We start from the raw sequence: 25,377 nt of genomic DNA on the forward strand, positions 1-25,377 counted from the left end.
AAATGATTTTTAGGGATATTTGATGGCTAAAATTGAGCTAAACTCACACTACATATTTGTAAACAGATTTATTCATCCATCAGGTATCATCATGTCCAGAACATTAGATGCAGTTCAGTTAACAGAGAAGAGGAGCTATCTGTAATTGCCAGAAAACTATTGTCAGAATTGTTGTCGATGAAAATATATCTCGCTGACATGAAGGCATAGTAATTGCAGTCTTTGTGACAAACCCAAGGTCCTCGCAAACTTGGTATCTCCCATTTAGCAGCAAAGGCTTGCCTGAGAGATGATGCTTCGAGTTTGAAGGGCATATAATGTGGTAGTGTATTGCCTCGTTTGAAAGCAGTCACGAACAATCAAACTCCTAAAACAGAGGAGAAAGTATTGTGATTAGCTGCAAACATAACACAACAAATTGTCTGAACAAGCAACCAAAGCAAATGGCATTAATCTTGTACAGTCCACAACTAAATGTACAGATTAATCATTTAGGCTCTGATATCAGGTGCATAAAATCGGTGGCAGAACAACATAGAAAGCAGCAGCTGAGAGCTAACTTCAGTGGATACAAGTGAGGGGGACTAATGGGCAGGCAGGTAACAGCACATTTAAACACTAGTATAAACAAGCTGGAAAAGGTGGAGATTGCCATGAGTGGAAAAGGTAGAGAATAGCTGCAAGAAAAAAAAAAAAAAAAAAAAAAACATCGATCACACAATTGAAAACAGGCAAAATAAACTGTCAGAACTCAAACAACAGTATATGATCTACCTCTGTATCTGATGACATAATCAGCCCTCTGTCCATGTCTAAAATGGTTAATCAGCTGAGAGCAATAGCTTATATATGATTGTTGATTCTTTTAGTCAAGAAGAAACCATGAGAACTATTGTGCAAAACTGTCAATAGAGACACTGTCACATACAGTTCAAGCATTTGGGATGTGGCACTGCCTGTGAAAGGATCCCCAGAAAACCCACTCCAATGGCAATAGTTTTGGAATCATGACCATCTAAACTCCATGTGTTGGTAAGTTGTCTTCATCTTGTGGATTTTCAAGAGCTATCACATGCTTTTTAAAAGAAGCTGCTGCATTTTCTCTTTCATCTAACCTTCCGAGACTGTTGAATATTATAGCCATCAAGTAGAAGGCTTCTGCAGCCATTTCATGATACTGCAGAAAAAAATGACATCACACAACTGCATTACTGTAAAAATTAATAGAAGTAAAGTTGCACAATATTTCAACTAACTGAATATGGCACTGTTCGATCTAGCACAAACAGGGCACCATCAGATGGCAACCAAACTAGAGATACTGCAAGAGAAGCACATACAACATTACAAGCTCACCTCCAAAATTTGCAGTTCTTCAGAAGCTTGACTTAGAGGATCCAGCACAGCGTCAGGGTCTTCTGAAACTGAATTAAGAATTATAAGTAGAAAATAGCCAAATAACCAGAATGCGCTGTTAATTATGTGAACAAGTTATATTGTTATCAGAAAGAAAATGCATGTAAGAATCAGAACCCATCACCAGTTGTTCATGATGCCAACAAAAGGATGATGTCCAAAAAGACAATGACGGCCAACATTATCGATTCAAATAATACTTAGTACCCACTTATATCTAAATAATTTTAGCCTGTAAACAGTTGAATGATCAAAGTATCTCAGAAAATTGTCTTATAAGAACTAACAGCATGGGAGATTTTAGTAAATAAACTCACAAGTACTCTTTCACTGTTGAAATTGGAAAAAGAATCAATCTGTTCTATATTTGAATAATGAGGATTAGCAAAGTTCACTTATATTAAATGAAGATGCACTGGACAAAATGCATAAGATGAAAAAAAGCTATACATACCCAAGTAGCTAGGGTCAGCTAAAAGGCATTTTGCTACTGCAATATTGGCCCGTGCACGCAACTCCAATCCTCCATGACCAAGAATCATTGGAAGAGCTTGATATATGAGACTTGATGCTTTCTTAGCATGGCTTGACCCAAGAGAGAGCCATAATTCAGCAAGTGTCACAGTAGCAGATGCTTCAAGTAGATCCAAGTTAAATGTTTTGCAAAATGACAAGCTTGCTAATACATAAGACAGCCCTAATACAGCATCGCCTGATTTCTGACAAAAGAAATAGAAAAGAAAGTTTTATCCTGAGATTTTCAGAAAGAAATTGGTATAGTGAATACTCATATCTTACCTTGTGAATTTCAGCAAGCAATAGAAGAACAGTGGCATTCTCAACCTGCATATTGAACTTGTAGCATGTGCAGAACAGATTGCTTGCTACAGCAGCTGCCTGAAAACTAGAACTATGAATTAAAGTTGCCATCCTTTTTTATATAATATATTAGCAGGAGGAGAAAATAAGCAACCAAAAAGAGGATGTTCCAAATCAAGTCAAACAATGAATAAAGACGGTGCACAACTTTGCAATTAAAAGTTAAAAAACTCACACCTTGCATGGTCGTATATTTAACAAACTGCTCCAATAATTCCTCTTGCTTCAGTAGAATGATTTCTAGAAGTATCCAATTGGAAAAAAACTTTCAAGTAGATGATAAAATAATGCAAGAAATTGACACCAGCTATTTGTGAACTTAGCCCGCCAATAAATGTCATCAATCCAATTAATCAAGTTAAGCCAAACATTGATATATCCAAGGTTTGATGTACCACCTGAAATGGTTCAAAACAGGTGGTGCATACCGATCTGCTAGTTGACCGGTACACAGACCAGTTGGTATTCTGAAATATGGCCTGTACCAATCAATACGGGGTGTGTATCGACCGATATGGTCGAAACTTGTCATGTATCATTTTGTATGGGTTGGTACCGGTCAGAATTTGACCGATACCGACCCAAATTGGGTCTTGTTTGACCCCAATGGTCAAATTGACCATTAGAGCCTCATTTAGGGCTTTAAATCCCGCTCCCTCCCCCTTCTTTCATTCACTCTCTCATTCTCATTCTCACTCTTTCTCACACTCTTACTTGTGAATAAAGCTCCTCGGCTAATTCAAGATCAACGATAAGCAACTTCTTCCTGTGTGACGAAGTTGTTCCTCGACGGATCCAAAAAGATAAATTAATTTTTTCCTCCTTATAACCTATTCATTTATGTCTTAGAAACAATTTATTCTTATCTAAATACAATTTATATACCAATAGATTAGGATTTTTTTTAAATGATTATTTAAATTTTTGTCAATTTCTGATTTTATTTTTTTAAAATCAATACATACGATGTACCAAATACGATATGCTGATGGCAGTCCACCCAAGGACCGATACCACTGGCCACCAGTCGGCACGACATAGCTGTCCTTGGATATATCTATGCGTAGAAAAGTAGACAACACAATTGCCCTAGAGAGATAACAAAATGGCATGGTTAGGATGAACATAGAATGTTCTCTCAAGGCATGAAATTTGCAACATCAGAAATTTATACAAGTAATGAAATTTGTTTGAGTTTTAGTTTTTGGGTCAGGTTCCTCCAAATGATATCAACCTGGATGAAAGATATCTTCTTTTTTTACCAACTTTAAGTTGTCACATAATGTACATAATAAACGCAGATAAGAAAAGATTTATATTAACAAAAGCAGATATGTGATCAGCTTTAAGATATTATCTCATTTGCTCAAGCCTCGCATGATAGAAAGACATTGGTTCCCAGTTCAGAGATCTTATTTGTGGAAATTGTATATAAAAGATGAGTTTTCCTATGTATTTGATACTTGAAAGTACTCTTATCGCAATCTGGCCCAACAGGATAAGTCTCTATCTCTCTCTCTCTCTCTCTCTGATTTATTTGAGATTGGTTTGTTGATCCCTTAGTTAACTCAAACCCCGTGTCTTGTCAACACTGGATATAGTTTGGAAATTCTTAAATTTGCTGAAATTTGACACATTCTTGTGAAGTATTCCCCCAAAGCCATTTCTCATATTATGGATGAATGCATTGGTTGGACATGGACTTCAAACCAAGGTATGCAATTTCATACCGTACCGGAGTTTCGACGTTCGCTCGGTACGGTACGAAACTGTATACCAAGAGGTATACCGCTCAGTATATATATATATATATATATATATATATATATATAAGAGGCAACGTCGTCGAAAAAAGCGACATCGCGTCGCCTCGACGACGTCGCCGAAAAAGGTGACACGACGTCACCTTTTATAAAATATTTATATATATTAATATATATAATTTTTTATTTTTTTCATTCCGTCCGATAACGGGCGGTCCGTGTACCGATAAGTTGATGGACCGGTACGTACTGCCCGTACTAGACGATATTATTCGAAATTGCATACCTTCAAATAACACCAATATATGGAATCTATGATATTCTTTGTACTTTCTGATGACAAGAACGATAGTGTCGGTAAATGATAGAGCACAATATAATCACTTGTCATTTATTGGAATAAGGAATAATACAGTACACACTATGATATTAATGCATGAGATCAATCCATAGAAAGTACACATTGAACTACTTGGACAATGCAATGTTGTTGTGAAAATTATTGACGAACCTAGCACCTTAAAATTATTGCCAATAATACAGTAACTTCTATATAGACATATGCAGAATCTAGCTGATGAAATGGCAAAAGACAGTAAAGAGAATCCTCAAGAAATAAAGTTTCGGTTTTCAAGTTTGTACATCTTAAAATTCTCCTATCATAATATGTTCCACTGTGAGGTTATGTTTAAATAAGAGCATCTAAGTATGAAACTTCTGCAAAGATTTCCTTATTAAGGCATTGATGCAAGTACAAACTTGCAGGATAGATTGCATATATGGTCCTCAAACATGTATTTAAAAATCAAGCAACATTTTGAAGGTGTAAATATAAGCATGCACTTCCTTTTGGATATGCATGCAAAGAAGGAAAGCTTGAAGGTTGACTTGTGAATGATAATAGTAAAATCAACCTCAACAGGAGCACAAAACTATGCTCTGATTTCTACTTCAGAAACCAAATTATAGTACACTAGTGAAGAGAAGAAACTAAAAGCATAAAACAGAAGGGATACAATACCTGGCTAAATTGATTTGCTGCAAGAAGCGTACGTGCATGTCGAAGGCTAGCCTCAGTCTTAAGCTCCATATCCACTCCAGTGACAGATGATGCAAGAACACCAAACTGATCACATACTTGTTGAGCTTCTTGTAGATTCCCCCTGGATTATACTCACTCAAATCGAGATACATCAAGGAATCTTCCACTACATTGTGTTTTAAGTTGCCAGCAAGAGCCAGATAAGTAAAACAAACTTCAAAGAAGATACCTATGTAGAGCACGTTCATGAAGCAACTGCAGCTTAAGCAGTCGGATGTGTGTGCTTGATACAGAAAACTTATCTTCTGCAAGCTTCAGAGCATTAAATGCTTCTGAAAAAGTGAAAAAACAATTTTAGGACTCAAATATGTAATTAAAGATATTTTCTACCACTTGAACCAATGATACAACTAAGATCATGAAGAAAAATTATAAATCTACTTCAGATATTACAGGAAATAACAGTGTGAAGAACATGAAAACAAAAAAGAAGAATGCAGTCGTATCAAAATTTAAGGTAACTTCATAATTACCAGTATATCCTTTGAATACACTCAAATGTTGGATTAGTTTGACATATGCTAGTGATAACTCCGATGAACTGTCACAGTAAAACAAAGCCACATTAACCTAAATATATAAGGGCTGCAGCTAATTCACAGTTTGCACAAGAAAAAAAATACAAAAATAGCAAAAATTATCAAAACCATGAAATTTACTATTCATTAGCATCTAGTTACCTTGCAGCATCAGCGAAGCAAGTGGCATAAACCAATGCATTCATCCGAACTAACGGAGCACTGAAGAAAGAAAAGTCAAATTAGAGGATCAAGAACTGAGCCAAAATAATAGGATACCACCGGCAACTTTCAATTCATGTGTTATGAATTAACTAGGATTTACAACAGGTATTGAATGATAAAACTGAATCATCTAGCAGAAATGCTCAAAGATAGAATCACTACAGAAGCATCTCTTTCTAACAAAAATAAACAAGTTATATGCAATGTCGATTAACGACAGCTAGTGGATGATAAAGAAGAATCATCAAGATGGAATCACTATAAAAACATCTTTTCCTGCTTTAAATAAATTACACATCACATTAATGATTTATAGAGAATTAATGCTATAAAGAGGTATTGATTGTAATCCAGAAACTATGACATCATGTTATAATATACACCTTCTGCACAATGACTGATTCATGTCATGTATCATTTTGTGAACAGCATACAGGAAACAGGAAGTGTGATAAAACTAACTGAAATCTAAAAATTAAACCATCACTTTATATTAAATAAACCTTTGCATAAAGACTGATATGCCACACATCACAAGTGTTACCATGATAGCATTGCAGATTCTGATTGAACAAAACTCACTGAATCAATCATTATGAAAAATGGCATATCTTGGCAAAAGAAATTATGAATCAAAACAGCTAATCTCTAGACTAGTGATCCATATAACTCATGTCCTGCTGATACTTATCCTATATTTGGCTCAAGAAGACATAAATTGTGTCCTGATGGCATCTCCCGCAGTACACAATTTGTTATTATATAATTTCTTTGGTGAAGTTGTTTTCCAGGATCATATAATTAACCTCTCATACTGTCAAAATAAAATTTCACAGATGCTTTACAATAGGTGAGGGCATTGAGATTGAAATTAAATGTCCATCTCCCATAAGGTGAAACCGACACTCAGCCTAAGGAAAGAAAGCAGTTTTGCCAGTTCAAGCACATGCAGTGATTTAAAAAGCGCTAGGCGCCAAAAGGCGCCAAGATCCAAAAACGCCCGAGGTCGCCCGAGCGAAACGAAGCGCTAAAATATAAAAATATATAATATAATTATACTTCTATGCAAGATCTTTTTTTGATGCCATTGGAGACTCTATTGAGTTGCTCTGTACACTTGTCATTTATGTTGAAACCTAGCAATAATTTCAAATAAATAAAAATTAACAGTATTAAAATTAAAATAATATATTATTAATCTATTAACAGTATTGAAAATTAATCATTTCAAATAAACTTAATAATATTAACAGTATACAGTATACGTATACTGTTAAAGGAAGTGTAAAGGGGTGCTGAGCCTGCTGACTGAGAAAAGAGGAAGCGGCAGCAGCAACAGCGACAGCGACGAGCAACGGCAGCGGCAACGGGAGGCACGAGCGGCGACAGCGACAGCATTTGCGAGCAGCGACAGCGGCTAGCAGTGGGAGCGGCGAGCAGCAGGAGGCGCGAGCGGTGACAGCGGTAGCGTTTGCGAGTAACGACAACGACGAGCAGCGGGATCGGGATCGGGATTGGGATCAACAGCGGCAAGGGTTAGGGTTCGGTTGTCACTTATATCAGTTTTAGTTGGTTCGATTGAACCAACTAACCATCATAGACCGAACCATACCTAAAATCCTGGTTCGGTCACCTTGGTTAACCTAGGCGCTCGCCCGAAGCGCCCAACGCCTGGGCTCGGGCAAGCGCCCAGGCGACGCCTGTTTGAAGCGCACCACCTGGGAGATTAGCGAGGCGCTCAGTCCTCGCCTCGCCCGAGCGCCTTTTTAAATCACTAAGTACATGGAGAATTCAAATTGATGGACAGCTAGCAGTCAACTGCCGCAAGTTAATCAGTTAAATCAGTAACATGCCTCCCCATCTAGTTCCCAAAGAAATTAAGAACAAAGTTGAAATAATACCTGCCATAGTGCTCCCATGATGTAGCTCTAAGCAAATATGATGCACCAGCCAATTGCAAGACGGACCCAGGCATTGGGTTGGGCTGAGCATAAAACTGAAATGTATCATAATCATTAACAGATAAACTCCTGGGTTTTTGTAACTTTTTAAGCCATGGATTGCCAACAGCTGATACATTTTTAAGCCACGAGGTGCTAAAAGCACCAGTATCATTTAGCTGCAGAAGACCATCTGCTCCAAATTCACTCAGCACATGTGAACTTAACCTTAGTTCCTGAAAGGGGGTAGTCAGCAAGAATGTGAAAAAAATATTACAAATACTCTGCCGACATGTTTCAAGCAGGATAAAAAATAAGCGAGACAAGGAGTCCACTTACCCTGCAAACACTTGTAGGACATGTTCTAAGCTTCATAGAAGCTTTCGGACCAAAGGATAGCAAAGGCTTTTTCACATGCTGAAAAAATTAATCATGTCAGGAGACAAAAAAAACTTAATTTGCTATGTCATAAGTTATAACTTGAGAACATCATAAATTGGAAATATACATACATAAATATACACATATCTAATGAAATAAAGAAGAAAACCAGACAGCTCCATTTTCTATAGTTGTATAGAAATTCTAAACTATATAATTTCATGACCTAATAGTTGTAATGAAGTCCTAATTCAGCAGCGAATCAGCCAAAAAGATTGTTAGTCTCCATATCATTCATTTTCAACATTTATTTAGCTTCTCCATCAACATATGTAGTAGCTAAAAGTTTTTGACAATAGCCCAAAACAGTCATTTACTGCTTCTCCTAAGTCTTAACAGAAGTGAAGAAAATGTTGACCTTTTATCCACTGTTTTAAGAATGGAAATATTGACAGCATTGACAAGAATTAAAAGTCGAGTTCATACAGATTTACGTATAATAATCATTTTTTACTACAACAATTCAATCTTAAGCTTCAGGGGCAGGATTAAAATCTCAATCTGGTACCAATACCAGTTGACAATTACCACTACCATGCAATGTGCCAAGTGTTGGTACAGAATGCTACAGGTCGGATGAGCCAAGAGAGAGAGAGAGAGAGAGAGGAGGAGGAGGATAGGAAGTAGCAGATGAGGAGAAGAGATGAGGGCAGAGGAAAAGTAGGTTGAGGAGAGAGAGGGAGAGCAGAACAAGAAAAATATAAGATAGATGTCAATAGGGTTCGGTACCATGCAGTCAGCTCGATATAGGTTAGTCTACCACCCAGTAAAATAAACTTATGAGGCAGTATGCTCGATTTCTAACCAGATCAGATGAAATGCCCAGTCTGAACACCAATCAGCCATTTGAACAAAACTTCAAATCATGCTTCAGGATTGGAGAATAGAACATAGCATCTAAAATCACAACCAATTAGAGGTAGTGGCACACGATCCAGCAAATAAGATGTGATAGTAAGGTCGAATACTGATATATTATGTTAAAAATTTTGAAGCAACAAAAACCCCCAGTAAAAAAAGTCAACTAGTTTAGGATCTAGGATTTGCCATGGTTCATCACAAACAATGCATATAGCACATGTAAATTGTGATAAATAAATTCATGCCATGATAATTTAGCCGAGACGAGCACAAGACAATTATTCTCACAACTCAAGGACTGTGACTTTGGACAACTAATCAACCTCCTAGGCTCTCTTCATGATTCTATGTTGTTTCCACGGCTTTACCGAAGACATCTGGAACAATAAATGCCTTTTATCATCTTTAACAGGAATAGGTTTTGCAACACTGCCTCAAATAAATTTCATTTGTGCCAAGACATTCAAAGTAGCATAAGCTTATTTTTCATTCTAAAATCGACAGGTTTGTCAATTTTATTAGAAATGCTCCAGATCATACAGATTGATGTTGTTTACTTTACAACCAAAATATATAAGGTCCAAGAACAGAAAAGTTGTTTATACCAGATTCAGTCTAATTCTCTTGAAACATATTGCTTCAGACTATATTTTTTAAAAAATCATGTTTTACACTTTTCTTTATCCTCTGGAAAAAATGAATCATTTTTTTATTCACAATACCCAAACATGATGTATGAAAACTGCATAAGGGGCAAACAAAATATACCTTACCAAGATTTCATAGTTGTATAACTGAAAACTAAAGATTTTATATAATCTAAATTCGAAAATACATAAAACGAAAACTATCAAACTCACTCTTGACTTACGGACTCTAATGCCTAAAAAACTGCAAAAATAGAAGTAATTAAATAGAACTAGTCCAATCAAACAATGGAATCGGAGATCATGAGATGAGGATCCTAAGATGCATAAGCTTGTTCATTTTTTCATTTATACTAATAGTATGAATAAATTAAATAATCTAGATTATAAAAATTATTCTTTTGATATTATGTTGTTATGATTTAAAGGAACCTACTCTAATGCCTGATACACCCTATGATACCGTAAAAGGGCCAACAAACTTATAAAGAGCATTAAGTAATTAAAACATCATCAGAGAAGAACTTTTATAAGGGAAATTACAAAAGTTATTCTTTTGATATTATGCTGTTATGTTTTAAAGGAACCTACTCTAATGCCTGATACACCCTATGATATCGTAAAAGGGCCAACAAACTTATAAAGAGCATTCAAGTACTTAAAAGTTAAAACATCATCAGAGAAGAAAAGGAAATTACTAATTTATTTAACAAAAGTAGGACTTCCAGAGCTTACTAGAGTCGAACTTAGACTTCTTATGAAAGAAAGACTCTACGAGAGCTTAAGTTGGCCTCTGAGACTAATGCCCTTACAGGTTACAATTCAAGCTAAAGGGGTATTTATCGAGTTACAAAAGGCTCTAGAGACTTCAGAGATTGTTTCAGATATATCTAAAGTTGTTAAAACTATTAGCTTTATTTTATCTTTTGTGTGACGAGGCTTGTGAGGTGGCTTGCTTTTTTGTCCTAGTGATGATGTGTTGGTTGTTTTTTTACATTGACTAATATGATTTTTTGCCTTCTAATGTCGACAAAGTCATCCTTTATTATTTTTTCATATCTTCAAATGTTGATTATGCTGTTACACATCATTTTCATCCATTATTTCTGTAATATTAGCATTATTTTCATCAATAATATATTGCACCATGTTTATTGATTTATCATTATCTTCTTATGGATATAGATCAATATTATCATATTCATTTTTTATATATATCAATCAACATTATTCTCACTTTTTCATTTTCGTGTTTTTCTTCTGCATTATCTTCATTAATAATTTTGTTTTCTCATTCCCAAGGTGTCGTATCCTAGATATTATCGACTCTGTGATATATACGTAATTCAGTCTCCATAATAATTTCCTAGTTGACTTCCTTAGTTCTTGTTATAAGTTGAATTATTGGCATAAATTTGTCAAAGTATAAATACCAAATTCATAGAGCAATTAGTCTCATGTCATATTGATATTTGTCATCCATAATATATTTTGCTTTGTAGTCCCTAATATATAAACAGTTGGCCTCTGATGACTGCATCATATAAAAGATCATGGGATAAAAATCAGATGAATGGATCAAATACTGAAAAAAAATCCACAAATCATCCTTCCATAGTTCGACCATTTGGTTAGGCAAGATAGATTTGACACTGACGAGCTTGTTCATTTTTAATTGCAATATAGACATGTTGAGCTTGTAGCAGTGATTTAAAAATGCGCTCGAGCACTCGCCTAAGCGCTCGGGCGAGGCGAGGCGAGGCGAGGCTCGAGCGCCTCGCTTCATTTACATGCAGCGCGCTTCAAAGAGGCACTGCCTGGGCGCTCGCCCGAGCCCAGGCGTCAGGCGCTTCGAGCGAGCGCTTGGGTTAAACCAGGCGACCGAACCAGCGTTTGAGGTCTGGTTCGGTCTCCGATACTTTAGTTGGTTCAATCGAACCAACTAAAGCATTGATATCAGCGTGACTTCCCCAACCCTAACCCTACTCATCGTTCACGCTACTGCCGCCGCTCTCGCTGTCGCTGCCCCTGCCGCTCCCACTGCCGCCGCTGCCGTTGCTACAGTTGCCACTACCTCCGCTCCCGCTCCCGTTGCTGCTACCGTTGCCACTGCCTTCGCTCGCCGCTTCCGCTCCCGTTGCTCACTGTTGCTGGTGCCACTGTCGTCACTTGCCGATCCCGCTGTCGCTATTCGCTGCTACCACTGCCACTATCGTCGCTCGCAGTTGCCGCTCTCGCTCTTCTCAGTCAACACCCTCGACCTTCCGACTCTTCCCTTACACTCTTCTCCTCTTTCGATAGTATACTGTTAACAGTATACAATATACTAGTAATAGTATTTATATTTATTAGATTAATTTAATAGTATATTTTTATTTAAAATTTTAAATAATTATATTTATTAATTATATTTTATATTTTTTTATTTTTTTATTTTAACGTCTCACTTCACTCGAGCGAGCACCTAGCGCCTCGAGCGTTTTTGGACCTTGGCCCCTTTTGACGCCTAGCGCTTTTTAAATCACTGGCTTGTAGAGAGATCTTCCTTTAAAATTTTATCCAAAAGCTCATTTCTCCAACCAATCTTCTTTCAAGAAAATATGATAATTTTTTTTCTTTTTTGAGCAATTTCCAACACTCATTTTACCATTCTAAATACTTAATTGTTTAATGGTGTGCTATGATCATGTCTTCATAATCCAGATTGACATAATGGCTTTAGAAGTATTCTTTGTGAAGACGTGGGGTTATTATTTCATACCATGCCATTATTCATTCTACTAGGGGTTTCTAGTACTCGATCCAATAAAAAGAATCATTGATGTAATTCTTGTTCATGCTGTAAGATTAATTTCATGCCCTTTGTTCTGGCTATCTCAAATATATAATGTTTAACTTTTTGTGATAGCTTTTCACTTTGAATTTTGTATAAATTCTCGGACCACATGATTAATACCAAGGTTCGTAATTTTGTATCGTACCGACGTTTTGAGATTTGCTCGGTACGGTACGAGCGTACCAAGCAGTATGCTAGAGTGTACCACTCGGTATATATCTTACGATCCTCATCTCATCATCATTAATCTCATTGCTTAATGCTTCATTGGATGATACATACCAATATGTCAGGACACCCCACCGTACCATGTGTCAGTACGTACCATACCGATGGTCAATCAATACACCAGTATGGACTGATAAGATGAATCATGCATAAAATTATATCATCACTAATAAATAACATCATACCACACAATCTACGAATCACAATTTTTTTTTTCCTTTTTTATGGACTCCCCAAGTGCAAAAATACAAAAATAAGACGCAAATACAATTACATCAAGGCAAATCAATTTTGGGGAAGATAAATTTTTATATTTGTTTTGGTAAATAATATTTCTTAATGAAATATTTGATTAATAGGCTTCTTTATAAAGGCTTCAATCATCAAGAAGAGTCTTTTCACACTTGAAATCTTCAATCCAACATTTAACATTTTAACTCATCCTTTTATTTGTCTTTACTTTCTTCTCCTTGAACAATCTTGGTAACTAATGGAGGATTATTAAGATCAAGGTCTGTCGTACCGTACTGTACTGGCATTTCGACCCGGGCTCGGTACCGATATGGTACGGTATACCGCTCGGTACACCCAGGTATATCGAGCGGTACACTCAGGTGTATCGATCACTGTAGCACTGCTATAGTGCTACAGTGCGGACCGGTACAGAGCGGTCCGCGTACCGCTGGCCTGTCGGACCGGTACGGCAGACCTTGATTAAGATGCTATTCTTTGGCAACTTGTGACATTTGCCTAATAGCACCTAAAGTAATAAATTTATTCAAACAAATTAAAATAATCCAGCTTCAAAAAAGAACTTGGATTTATTCAAATCCAAGATTCTTGCAAGGAGAAACCTACTTGGCTAGGACACACCTGTTTTATACTATCTTATCTATCAAACTATTTGGAAAAAAAAATGATGAAATCAATGCTTTGTGTTTACCCCTATTGACAAGTCATCTCATAATGAATGCAAATTTTCACTACCAAATTTCTACCATGTGAATCGAGACACTTGAAACCCACATGAACTATGAAAAATATACCAACAAAGAAAAGATAATAAGAACTTACCTTGAGTTCAAATTTTGCCAAGGCAAGATGATTGAAGGCTAACAAATTTGTAAGCTTCAAATGATCAGCCCTCTCAAGTGATCTTTTTAAAAGAACAAGTAACTGTTGTTGGGTGGACAATGGTGTACCAAGACCAGTAGTAGTGCCCAATGAATATGGAGAACCAATTATTCCAGTCATGTTTGAAATCCCTATCTCAGATAAGAGTTTGCATATGGCTGCCAACGTGTAAGCAAGGCATGAATCATCATTATTCTGTAAAAGGTACCATATTCAGATATGCTATTACTTATGTAGCAACTCTAGTAAAAACTGCAGCAGATAGCAACAATGCAGAAAAACATGTAGTACATAAATCTCCCACAGGAAAGAGAATTCATAATATACAGAAAGGCATCCAGATAACAAATACTAATAGTTTAATACATTACTTATTTTTTTGAAGAACCTTTTAATTCATATGTGATTTTGTAAGAAAATATTACATTATCAAGAACCAGCTATATTTATTTTCACATAATACATATCAAATCATTACATAGATTATCTCAAGGCATAACAATGTAATGCAATACTTGCTTCAGGCTGCATGTGTCCTTTTACTCAATATGGAATCCGGGGTGTTTTGCATACAATTCAAGCATTGACGACAATATTTCACTTTAGTATATTAACCTTATTGATTGGTGATTATTTTCTAATGATTAAGTTTAAAATATTAAAATTGACTTTATTTTTGGAAAACAATGCACACATATGTTAAAAATTTCCACATTCCAGTACATCATAATCCAACTCTTCACTTCCACAAAATCATCCATGACTTCATGTTAAGTATTAGCACAATCCTCAAACACATTAACAAAATGAGATTGACGTTAAGAGCTAATGTACTTATCAGTATAACTAAATAAAGACTAAAGCATAAAACCATTAAAGCAGCAAGGTCTTGAGCTTAGTATCAACCACGTACTTTTTTCTTGCTATTGGAAGCAAATTTATGGTCCCATAAAATTGGGTCTCTAAGACCAAGAACTCAAGTAGAAACATCTCATTTAAGAAGATCGATGCCAGATAACAAATAACTGAAAAATGATTCTGATGTTAACAAACCTAGCTAGGTTGTTTTATAGCATATTTGAATTTAATAGTGAGAATAATGTTCTCCAACAAACAATAAGAATTTCATGATAAATTATAAAAAGAAGAATGTCATTCATAACCTCAAAGTTGACCAATCAGCCACATGATTACCTGTTGAGAGATCCGTACTGCTTCAGTTAGAGCCTGAAAAATAGCAAAATAGAGGGATTATCGGTCAGCATATAGGTGCTTGTATAAAGGTACATGTGAGATCCTACTACAAGAAAGGAAGTGTTACCAGGCAAACCAGAAATATCAGTCTAATCTGCCTTTGACTGGATGACTAATTATAGAAATACAAATTCATCATTAGACTATCGCTCAAGATTTTGAATACCGTATTGTACCGATGTACCGACCAGTTGTCAATACGATATGTACCAAGTTATACCTAGCGTACCGACACATGATACACTAAAATGTACAGATGTACTGCCCATACCGGTCCTCTATTGGACTAATACGTTTTGCCCATACCGAACGATACGGTACGGTATTGCAAACCATGCTATCGCTAGTCATCAAAAACCAAAGAAGTGATAGCATAACTCCATGACTTCATAAACTTTAAAGTAATGAGCCTTTTATATTAGGTAATATGCCATGAAAATTATATAGGCTAAAGGTTGAGACCCAGCAATCAGGTACATGGCAATCAATCAAACCCTGCATGAAGCATCCTTTGTTCAAGATTAACTCGAGCTGAATAACAAACTCGGTGGCTCAAGTCAACCCTGCTATGTCAAGATTGCCTGAACCAGCCCCAACAAATGGATTCAGCTGATGAGTTTGACTTCATTGGTTCACATCAGACTAGCACTCCTCTAGTTAGTGATGAATAAAGAATCACAGTGTTTGACATAAATGCTGTATGCATGGAAAAGATAAGTCCACGGGATAATGGGTGTGGCAGGATGGTGGTGTAAAGGTCAAAATGTCAAACTGTCATCTACAACCGGAGAGGGAGAGAGATCGATAAAAATGACTTCCACAGATAAGTTACCTCCAAAGCCTTCTTAGGGTGCCCAAAATGGCACTGCAGAGTGCCTAAGCATAACAAAGCTGTCTCATATCTCCCAACTTCAAATTCAGACGATGGAGAGGGTGAACGACTAAAGAGTCCCTCCATCCCAGCACTTCAGGAAAACAAGCAACCGATCAGAAAACAGAACAACATTATCAAAAATCTATCTAACATTTTAAACATTTAAAACTATACATTCAAAATGTGGACTAATTATGTGATAAACACTGTCATGATTGTTCCACATCATTATTTCCTCACAATAACAAAAATTAAACCATAAATGATTAATCAAGCACTTGAATATACTATACCTTCATAGAATATATGCAAGCAAACCTGTGCTAAATATTTATGCCCCTGACTCTGATAAATGACATTCACAACTATCTGTCCAATACGTAGTATTGTTGTTTTGTTCAGCAAACTATTAACCATTTAATTTTTGTCTGTGATAATCCTTTCATTATGATGCATATTGAAATGTGATGTCACCTCTCCCTTATATTGGGTAGCATACAAGTTCCTTATTAGTCCCTCTGATAAATTGATCAACCACTGCATAAAGTAAGATGGCTATTTATCCATCGAATATTAAACTTCTTTCAGCATTTTGAACCTATCATTCAATGAGTGCATATTGAAATAAATATTACTTGTAACTTTGGATTCGGATGGTTAAAATGTGAAGGGAATTAGAGTACCAAGTAACCACTAGGTACCACCCAGGTTAAGGGAAAAAGTTGATATGTCAATAATTTGGTACTTAGATTACGAGAATTTTTTGTCGATAAAGATGTCTTTTTCATGCATTATTAATTTGGTAACTAGAATATAAATTATTTGAGTTATTTTAGCTGAGCTAAAGGATATAGAACCAGATGGATAGTGTGGCCGAGGAAAAGAATAAAAAATGAATGAGGATTGAAGCAATGGAGGATAAAATGAAGAAAAAATATTGGATATAGTTTGATAAAAAAATCCACTTCTTATAATTTTGTCTCATTTTTTCCTGTGTAAATTGGCCTTCCCATAGCCTGCATGGTAGAACCTTGTGCGCTAGACCACCCTTTGTATTATTATCCCATAGGCTCATGTATCCTATTGTCTCCTTGAAAAACCCAACACTTGGATACACGTCCATATCAAATTCTTGTGCCCATGTCCATACAACCTAAAATTATGATGAATGACAATAAGCAGAACAGTTCAATATACAATTAATGCTTCTTGCAACAATGCCACAAAAAGGGATCTCAGAGATAATTTAAAGTGTACCTATAATCAAAATAGCAGTGAAGCTCATCTAAAGCAGAAAGATAATCATTGTGATAAAGAGCGTTTAAGTATTGCAAATATCTTGCCTGCAACACAATTCAAGGGATAAGTGTACGTAAGCTGAAGCAATATGCAAATAATCGACTCAATATTCTCTCATATCTAAGCTTTGAAACTTACACGATGAAGCTCTGGAGCTAGCTTTTGCAGCTGCCTTAGAGTAGCAGAAAATGAATACAAGGGAAATGAGATGGCATCCCTAGCAAACAAAATATGTGATCAGAAACCGTGGACAAAGTTTGTCAACCAAAGAAGAGAATATAACACTCACTTCTCAAGCAAATCAGCTTGCATGTTCAGATACCCTTCTATTTGCCACCTTGATCGAAGAACTCCTAAATTATCATCAGTTCTGAAATTATTGTTTAGCAAGGGAATAAGACCACCGCTTTGAGAGCCACCATCACCATGTTTTATCCTCGGATCATCTGAAGCCTGATTATCTGGGCAATTACAATAATATGGTCCTTTACTGTGGTCAACATTTGCTCTTATGTTAACAGAAGATATAATGAACTTAAGATCAGATATCAGTTAAACAAAGTAAAAGCAAAAGGCATCACTTTTTAAATCTGCTAAGAGTAACAAAATGTAAGATGTAAGAATAAATAATTCCAATAGCCACAATATTGGGTAGGTGAAAACGATCAAGCGAAAGGCTAGTTTGGATATGACAGGAGACCATAACATGAAAACAAGCATCAAGGAAAATGTACCCTATGTTACCAAAAATGTCTTTTCAAACAAAAGACGAGCATTCTCTCTTCATGTAGTACACCTAAGCGGTAATGAAGCTCTTAACATATCGCATAAGATTATTACACTTAATCATAATGAATCTTGTAAGAAAGTTCTGTAAATAAATTGTGATACTCCTTGAACATGAAACAATAAAGTTTAACACAGAATCATGTCACAGCTACCAATTAAGCATCACTGAACAAGAAAAAGGCATGATAACAAAAGCAGACATGCAAAATATATGAAACTTCAAGGACTACAAAGATTGGTCTATAAAAAGCAGGGACTTATATCTTCCCTACCCCGAGTACAATTTGTTTCGTCATATAAACAGGAAAAGTGTGCCAGTAAAGAAGGGGGCTGATTAAATATGCAAGCCATACATGCCTTGATCCTTGCTGGTGCACCCTAACTGACGCCACAGACCAAGCATAGGTTAAAACATCTGGTTAATTTAACCTTGACTAGCAGCTATGTTGTCGAGAATGATGAGCTATAATCCATGCCCCAAATTTGTCATACAATAGACACATGACCAATTTGGGATTAGATGCGCCAAAATTATGAACAGAGAATATAACAAAAAGACCCCTGAGTTGCACAATTTTATTCCACTTCAAACTAAACCTACCTAAAGCTCCAAATAACAACCACATACTATTGATGTGCCCAATCATTTTATACAGAAACAAGGTACACTTTCATGATTGACAAAAGAAAATGATAATGATGTAGACATGTAGGTACATATGAATTACCATGATTGACAAAAAAAAGACTTCAGAGTTAATCAGCAGTGAGCAGTTGACAAAATAAAGTGACCAGATTTGTCTCATGTAACATTATATGTATATAAGTGAATGGCTTTTAAAAGAATCAGCAAAATTAGAATCATATAAAACCAAGGTTTGCGATTTCGAGTCATACCGCCCGGTATGGGTGGTATAGACCGGTCCGTCCATGAACCGGTACGCAGACTGCCCACTACCGGGCGGTCTGCTCGATATAGCGGCCTAGCTACGGCGAGGCTGAGGGAGAAGCATCAAAGAAGGAAGAAGAAGGAGAGGGCGTTTGAAAAAGAGGGAGAATCAGGAGAACCTTGGCACGAACTTATTTCCACGCTCTTTCTCAATCCCGATCCAGTGCCACCCTCCCTCGACAATCCCAATCCAAGAGGTAACGACGAGGAGAGTCGTAAAGAGGAGGATCTAGAAGCGCAAGGATCAAGGGAGGCGGCGGCTAGAGCAGCGAAAGAGGCAGTCTCCTTCATCGCCTCATTTGCGACTCTGCGGCCTTCTTCTTCGCCGAAGGCCGGAGATGTTTGCGGCCTTCGACGTCTTCGCCGAATGCCGCAGACGAGACGACAAGGAGAAGAGGAGGAGGCGACGTCGCCGAGGCTGCGTATGCCTTTTTTTTAATATTTTTATATTATTTTTATATTTTTATAAAAAATATATTTTATATTTTTATATATTAATTATATATATATATATATATATATATATATATATATATATATTTAGGTATACCGCTTGATATGCCCTGACATACCGCTCGATAAAATGTACCGTACCGTGCCGAACAAAGCTCGATACACTAATACAATACGAAATTTTAAACTTTGTATAAAACAATTAGAAACCTAGACAAGTAACTATGAATTTAGAAATATCTTCAAATTAGATGTTTGAATTGGTCAAATAGGTAAAGCCACATAATGTGGGTCATTAACAAGTTTCTTTGCGTGAACAAGTACATTTAGATTCCCAGACACCATCCTAGCGAATATGGTTTGGTTCAATCAGCAGGAGTGTTCAATTTCACCAAATACAGCATATTGTCTATTTCTAAGGTAACAAGAATAATAAATGACTTCTTAGATATTGTACCAACTAGGACAGAAACATATAGCAGCAAATAATTGTTAAAGCAATCAACAAAATGACAACATAAGATATTAATCACCACTACTCAGAATCAGACTAGATTATGGCAAATAATACCATCTTATACTTTTGCAAAATATTTTAGATATCATGGCCCCTACTATATCAAAATTAACAGACCTTCAAGAAAACTTGAAAGGAATTTTGACGGAATGTGTGTCAAATTTTCTGCAGCTTGTGCATCATTTTCTAGCCCATATTCTTCAAATTCAGCAGCTTCACAATACACTTCTGGATCCTCCAGCAGTTCATGGAATTCTGATCCATTAAAATCATCATCTTCGGCCATTTCATATGTAGAATCATTTGAGTTACAGTATGCCACTAAGTTAGTCAAAAGATGGCAAACACCCTAAACATATTACAGAAAAAGAAGATGTGAGCCTTGACTAAGCTACTTAGCATAAAACTGTGAGATAATAAAATTATATGCATTAATGAATTCAAATCAACATGAACTTGGAGAATTTAAACAAAAATGATAGTCAAATAATGCTGGACAATACAAGGAAACAAGCTAAATGGACATCACATTTTTTGAGTTGTCTAGCAACAACAGCAATACTTAAGTTGGAACTCATAATTTTTATTAGCATAAAGTGAACAGCAGCCTCAGCCATCCATTCCTCGGTTTCCTATAAACGTATCCAAATATCCTCCTAGATATTATTATACTTGAGCAGAAAATAGCCTATCTCCTCCCAATTCAACTTGCAAATATAGAAGGGATTACAGAAGTTAATTCCTCAACCAACCTAGGGAACACCGTGACAGATCTATTTGAAAAGATAATCAGAGCTAATAAAAATAAATTTAGTAGTTAGAGATAAAAGAGTCTTAAAAGCACAGTATCAGCTACTAGAAACTTGAAAAGTGATGATGGAAATATGCAATTAATAAAAAAACTCTCCTTGAAGCATAGTTTGTTTCATACAAATTGTAATAATCAAAGTGTCATGTCTTATTTCTATACAGTAGAAGAATGCTGACTGCTGAGCCACTGCTAAGCATGTCTTGGTGCCTGGTCAGCTCAATCTGTGCCATGTGCCTGTGGGCACAGGCTTTGTGCTTGGGCTGGCACACACAGAAGCACAAATGACGCATCAATACTGGAATATCCTTCTTCTTTCGAGTATCATTTTGTATATACTCTTTATCATACAAAAAGACCTTCCACAACATCCCTCTCCTGAGTGCATTTTTATCTGCACATTTCACAACTATAATTGCATCCACTTCATCTCCATATTTATGAGTTTCTATCTGCTCCTTGCCTGAATTCACAGAAGGGACATCAGATGCAACACATGTCAAACCCCAAGTACAAGCCTTTTCATGAGGAAAAAAGATAGCATAAAGCTACAACAATCACAAACAAACTTTACGCTTTATCTAATCTTAAACATGACGTGCAGACTCTTCACATCACAGAAACATTCCCATGTATTGAGAGTGTGAACTTTACTAATAACAGTTAACTGATTTAACATAGTCTGATATTGTCTTTGTGATGTTATTTGTGGTTAACTAGCTTCTTAGTATCACAGAGCTTATACAATACACTCCAAACTCCTGCTCAATTCAATTGAAAAAGGGTATAGCCAGTATCCAGGAAGATTTATTGAACCTCGAGACAAGCAACCAGCTTCAGATGTATAACTGCACCAACTAGTTTAATTCGGTAGGGGGTAAAGACAGAAATTGGTTCAGAAAAAGCAAAATTTTGTTCGAAGAGATTACTAACTCATTAATTTAAAAAACCTGAACCACTATGAGTAGGGTCATCTAGACCTTACAACCAACTCAATTTTCCTCCAACATCCTATGTAAGACCAGAATGGTGGTATGTCAGAATTTGCCCCACTTAATATTTGATGTCCTCATCAAGATTGAAACATAGTCAAAATCAAACCATAGTATGATGCTCATGAGACTCAACGCAGCCGTGGTTCAACATTTTGATGTGGTTTAGCCACATCCTCAAATAACCTTTCCTACTTGAGTGCATTTATCATGCCCAACACTAGGTCTGCTCTAATATACCACACACACTCAACCTAATAACTAACTCGCTAATTTGATAAGCATATACCACCAGAACAAAATACTTAAGTAGATTCATCTTAGCCCTTTAAACTAACTCAAATTTTCTTACACATATGATGTGGGACTAAACTAGGGTGTCATGTACCACCTATCACAATTTATTGACCAAAACAAAAACAACCGAAACCTCATCCAAGGGTAGTTGGTAGAGTAAATATAATGTTTAACAGCATAAGGACATTTAGGAACTAGCTTTCTTGAACTTTATCATGTTATTTTAATATGATTTTAAATGTCATTAACAACTGACATAGAAACAAGACACATTAAAAAAGAAAAAAGAATTACTAAGACTGATAGATTGACCAAAACAATGTAGCAAGCAATGACTAGAATATCTAAGTTGGTAAATGAACTTAAGATATTGCTTGGATATTAAATGTTGGAACAATATGAAGTTCAAATATTTTAGAATCCTTGAAGGAATAAGACTAACAAGCGATGGTTGGAATCTATGTGCTGTTTCATGAATGCAAGATATAGCTTAGGATATGCAGTGTCAAGATAAAGTAATATTTCTTAAATAAATAAGAAATTGTTTACATTCTTGTGGCACATTCACACATAGACAATAAAAAAAAATTAAAAGACTATACAAGAAAGAAGGAAAGAATGGAATGTTCTACAGACAATAGGATCCAAGAATTGTGACATCAGAAAGATAATAAATAAGGTATGACCAAACTAATAACAACATCAAAATGCAAACACATTAAGAAACTTAAGTATACAACACAATGATGCACATCTCTAAACACCTCAAAGGGCAGCATATTGAAGGTCAGTATGCAACACCGGATAAAGATTCCCAAATGACTATTTGGATCCAACAAGGTCTGCTCCTCTTCCATAGATGAGCCTTCAGGGGCTGCAAGTACTCCTGACCAAAACTAACAGTAGTTTTCATGACATCTAAAAAACCATAAGAAATATGTATGCTTGCAAGTAAGAACGCATGTATGCAAGCACAAATAGATAAGAAGAAAATTGCATGATATGCGATTTCTACCTCGCAGTTTATCAAAAAAATTGAACAAATCATCTGGTGAAGATAGGACCAACAGGTTGCTTATCAAATGCTCACTTAACATAGCCAAACCACCAAGTGCCTTCAACTGATTTAGAAGTTCTTCCAATGAAGGATCCAAGAAATTCTCACAGGACTTCAAATCACAAAGAAAAGAACAATATAAGCTACTTAATTGAAGGAAACTGACTGTACCAACTAGTAACTTAGCTGCATGTATTAAGAAACTAGAAGATTGTGGATCAAAGATGAAAATTTGAAAAATGAAAAACTAGCAAGTGAGTTTCTGAAATGCGTTGGAAATAAAGAGAGTGATTTGTCGGGTACAAATTAAAGAAGATTGACAAGGACCAAATGCCAAACTTGATCCACAAAAAGTGTCACTGTTTAGCCAAAACTTAATAACCATAACCATAATAAACTAATGAGTAGTACAACGCTCTTCTCACATTGGAGTAACACTTTGTTTGATGGAACTCCGAAAGAGTAGGAAAAGAAAAACAGAGTTTGACAGTTGCCTACAGGACAAAGTACCAAAGTATATATGCAAAAAAGAACTACCAAGAAAGCAAAAAATTAAGAGAGAAATAGGAGGGGTTTCAAACGACCTATTAAGGGAAAAGTGGAAGAGACCAGGGAGGTGGTGGTGGGAGATGGGCTGGAAGGCTACCAAGAAAGCAATGAACTACCAGATCGCCCAAAAGACATACGTAAGAGTAAGCTGAGAAAGATTGCAGGAGTATCGGATCAAACCCTGGTAAGGGAAAAGAGGAAGAGGCCGAGGCAGTGGTGGCGGGATATGGACTGGAAAGCGAAGGGCATGTCCGGCTGCGTGTGTAGAGCGAAGACTTTCGGTTGAACTTGTTGAACATCGGCGGAGGGCGTTGAAATAGCAGAAAGCTTTCGTGTGTAGAGCGACTGGAACGGGTTTCAGACGACCTATTAAGGGAAAAGAGGAAGAGAGACCAGGGAGGTGGTGGTGGGAGATGGACTGGAAGGCTACCAAGAAAGCAATGAACAACCTAATCACCCGAATGACAGACGTAAGAGAATGATAGCAGGAGTGTCGGATCGAACCCTGGTAAGGGAAAAGAGGAAGAGGCCAAGGCGGTGGTGTTGGGAGATGGACTGGAAAGCGAAGGGCATGTCCGGCTGCGTGTGTAGAGCGAAGACTTGGACGAGGTGGCAGACGGCGATCTTGTGGGGGGTGATGTCGAACACCGGCGAACCGCCCTCCTTCAAGCTTCCTCCGCCAGCCATTGGTCGAAATCGCCGCTCGAACGGCTCGGAGCAGCGGAGCGGAACGAAACGAGGGTTTGATTGATTTCCTTTTCCGCCTCTTATCAATATTTCCATCTCCGACCATCGAGCTCCAAATCAAAATTGAAAGGGCAATACTTTTCTTACCCAATAACGTATTATCGCTCTCTTACCTCCTTTGTAATTGGAACATAAGTGGGTCCAGACGTGTCGCCCAGATCCAAATAAAGAGGTTGCGTAAGGCACAGTTTATTGCTTTATCAGTGAATGCACAGTGTATTACTTAAGGCTTCTTCATCGTCACAAATGGATTAAAATAAAAAATAATAAATAATAAATAATAAATAATAAATAATGGACGTTTGACTTAGAAAAATTTTTAATATTATGTTTTTAAGCTAATGAAACCCCCTAAACTGATTTTTATCTTGGACATCTTTCTTTTCATCAATTTGATGAAAATATCTTTCATTTTTTATTATCGTTATTTGTCACGTCTATTATTATTATTATTATTATTATTATTATTATTATTATTATTATTTTGTTACTCTTATTCCTACCCCTTGTCCTTCCCTCTCCTCTTCCATTGTTTATCATTTCCTATTGTTGAACTTTCTATCTCTTTTTTCATCTCTTTTTCTTTCTTCCCCTCCTCCCCTTCGGTGAGGGATAGGTAAAGAGAAGAGGAGGGAGGAAAAAGATGGGCAAAGAGGAGAAGAGGGGAATGGATATCATTCAGAATATATTTATTATAATTTATAAACTTACCATCATTTAATCCAAAAGAAATTTTATTTTTATATTTTTCTCTTTTCTTATTCTAACACTATAAGTAATGAAATATGGATTAAAGAGCGAT

At 36.4% G+C, this 25,377-nt stretch overlaps 1 protein-coding gene across 8 annotated transcripts; it reads right to left on the minus strand.

Annotated features, from left to right (window-relative positions):
- Positions 1–53: 53 nt before the first annotated feature.
- On the minus strand, positions 54–24,612 carry LOC103999348 (anaphase-promoting complex subunit 5). Of its 8 annotated transcripts, XM_065127171.1 has the most exons (22): positions 24,333–24,608; positions 23,238–23,391; positions 22,987–23,108; positions 20,243–20,474; positions 17,707–17,878; positions 17,556–17,634; positions 17,376–17,461; positions 16,077–16,209; positions 15,185–15,217; positions 13,931–14,185; positions 8,183–8,260; positions 7,805–8,079; positions 5,841–5,900; positions 5,634–5,701; positions 5,330–5,432; positions 5,080–5,221; positions 2,215–2,313; positions 1,871–2,135; positions 1,357–1,424; positions 775–1,177; positions 561–677; positions 54–367 (listed from the first exon to the last, which is right to left on the minus strand). In XM_065127171.1, the coding sequence occupies exons 1-20, from the start codon at positions 24,513–24,515 to the stop codon at positions 1,016–1,018; spliced, it is 2,769 nt and encodes a 922-aa protein (XP_064983243.1). In that variant the 5' UTR covers positions 24,516–24,608; the 3' UTR covers positions 54–367; positions 561–677; positions 775–1,015. The 8 variants fall into 8 exon arrangements, with proteins under 8 accessions (XP_064983243.1, XP_064983244.1, XP_018673711.2 ...); XM_065127172.1 differs by lacking the exon at positions 561–677 and having other exon boundaries at positions 929–1,177; XM_018818166.2 differs by lacking the exon at positions 561–677.
- Positions 24,613–25,377: the final 765 nt, after the last annotated feature.

This window comes from Musa acuminata, chromosome BXJ2-9 (assembly GCF_036884655.1).
Source record: "Musa acuminata AAA Group cultivar baxijiao chromosome BXJ2-9, Cavendish_Baxijiao_AAA, whole genome shotgun sequence".
Classification (NCBI taxonomy): domain Eukaryota; kingdom Viridiplantae; phylum Streptophyta; class Magnoliopsida; order Zingiberales; family Musaceae; genus Musa; species Musa acuminata.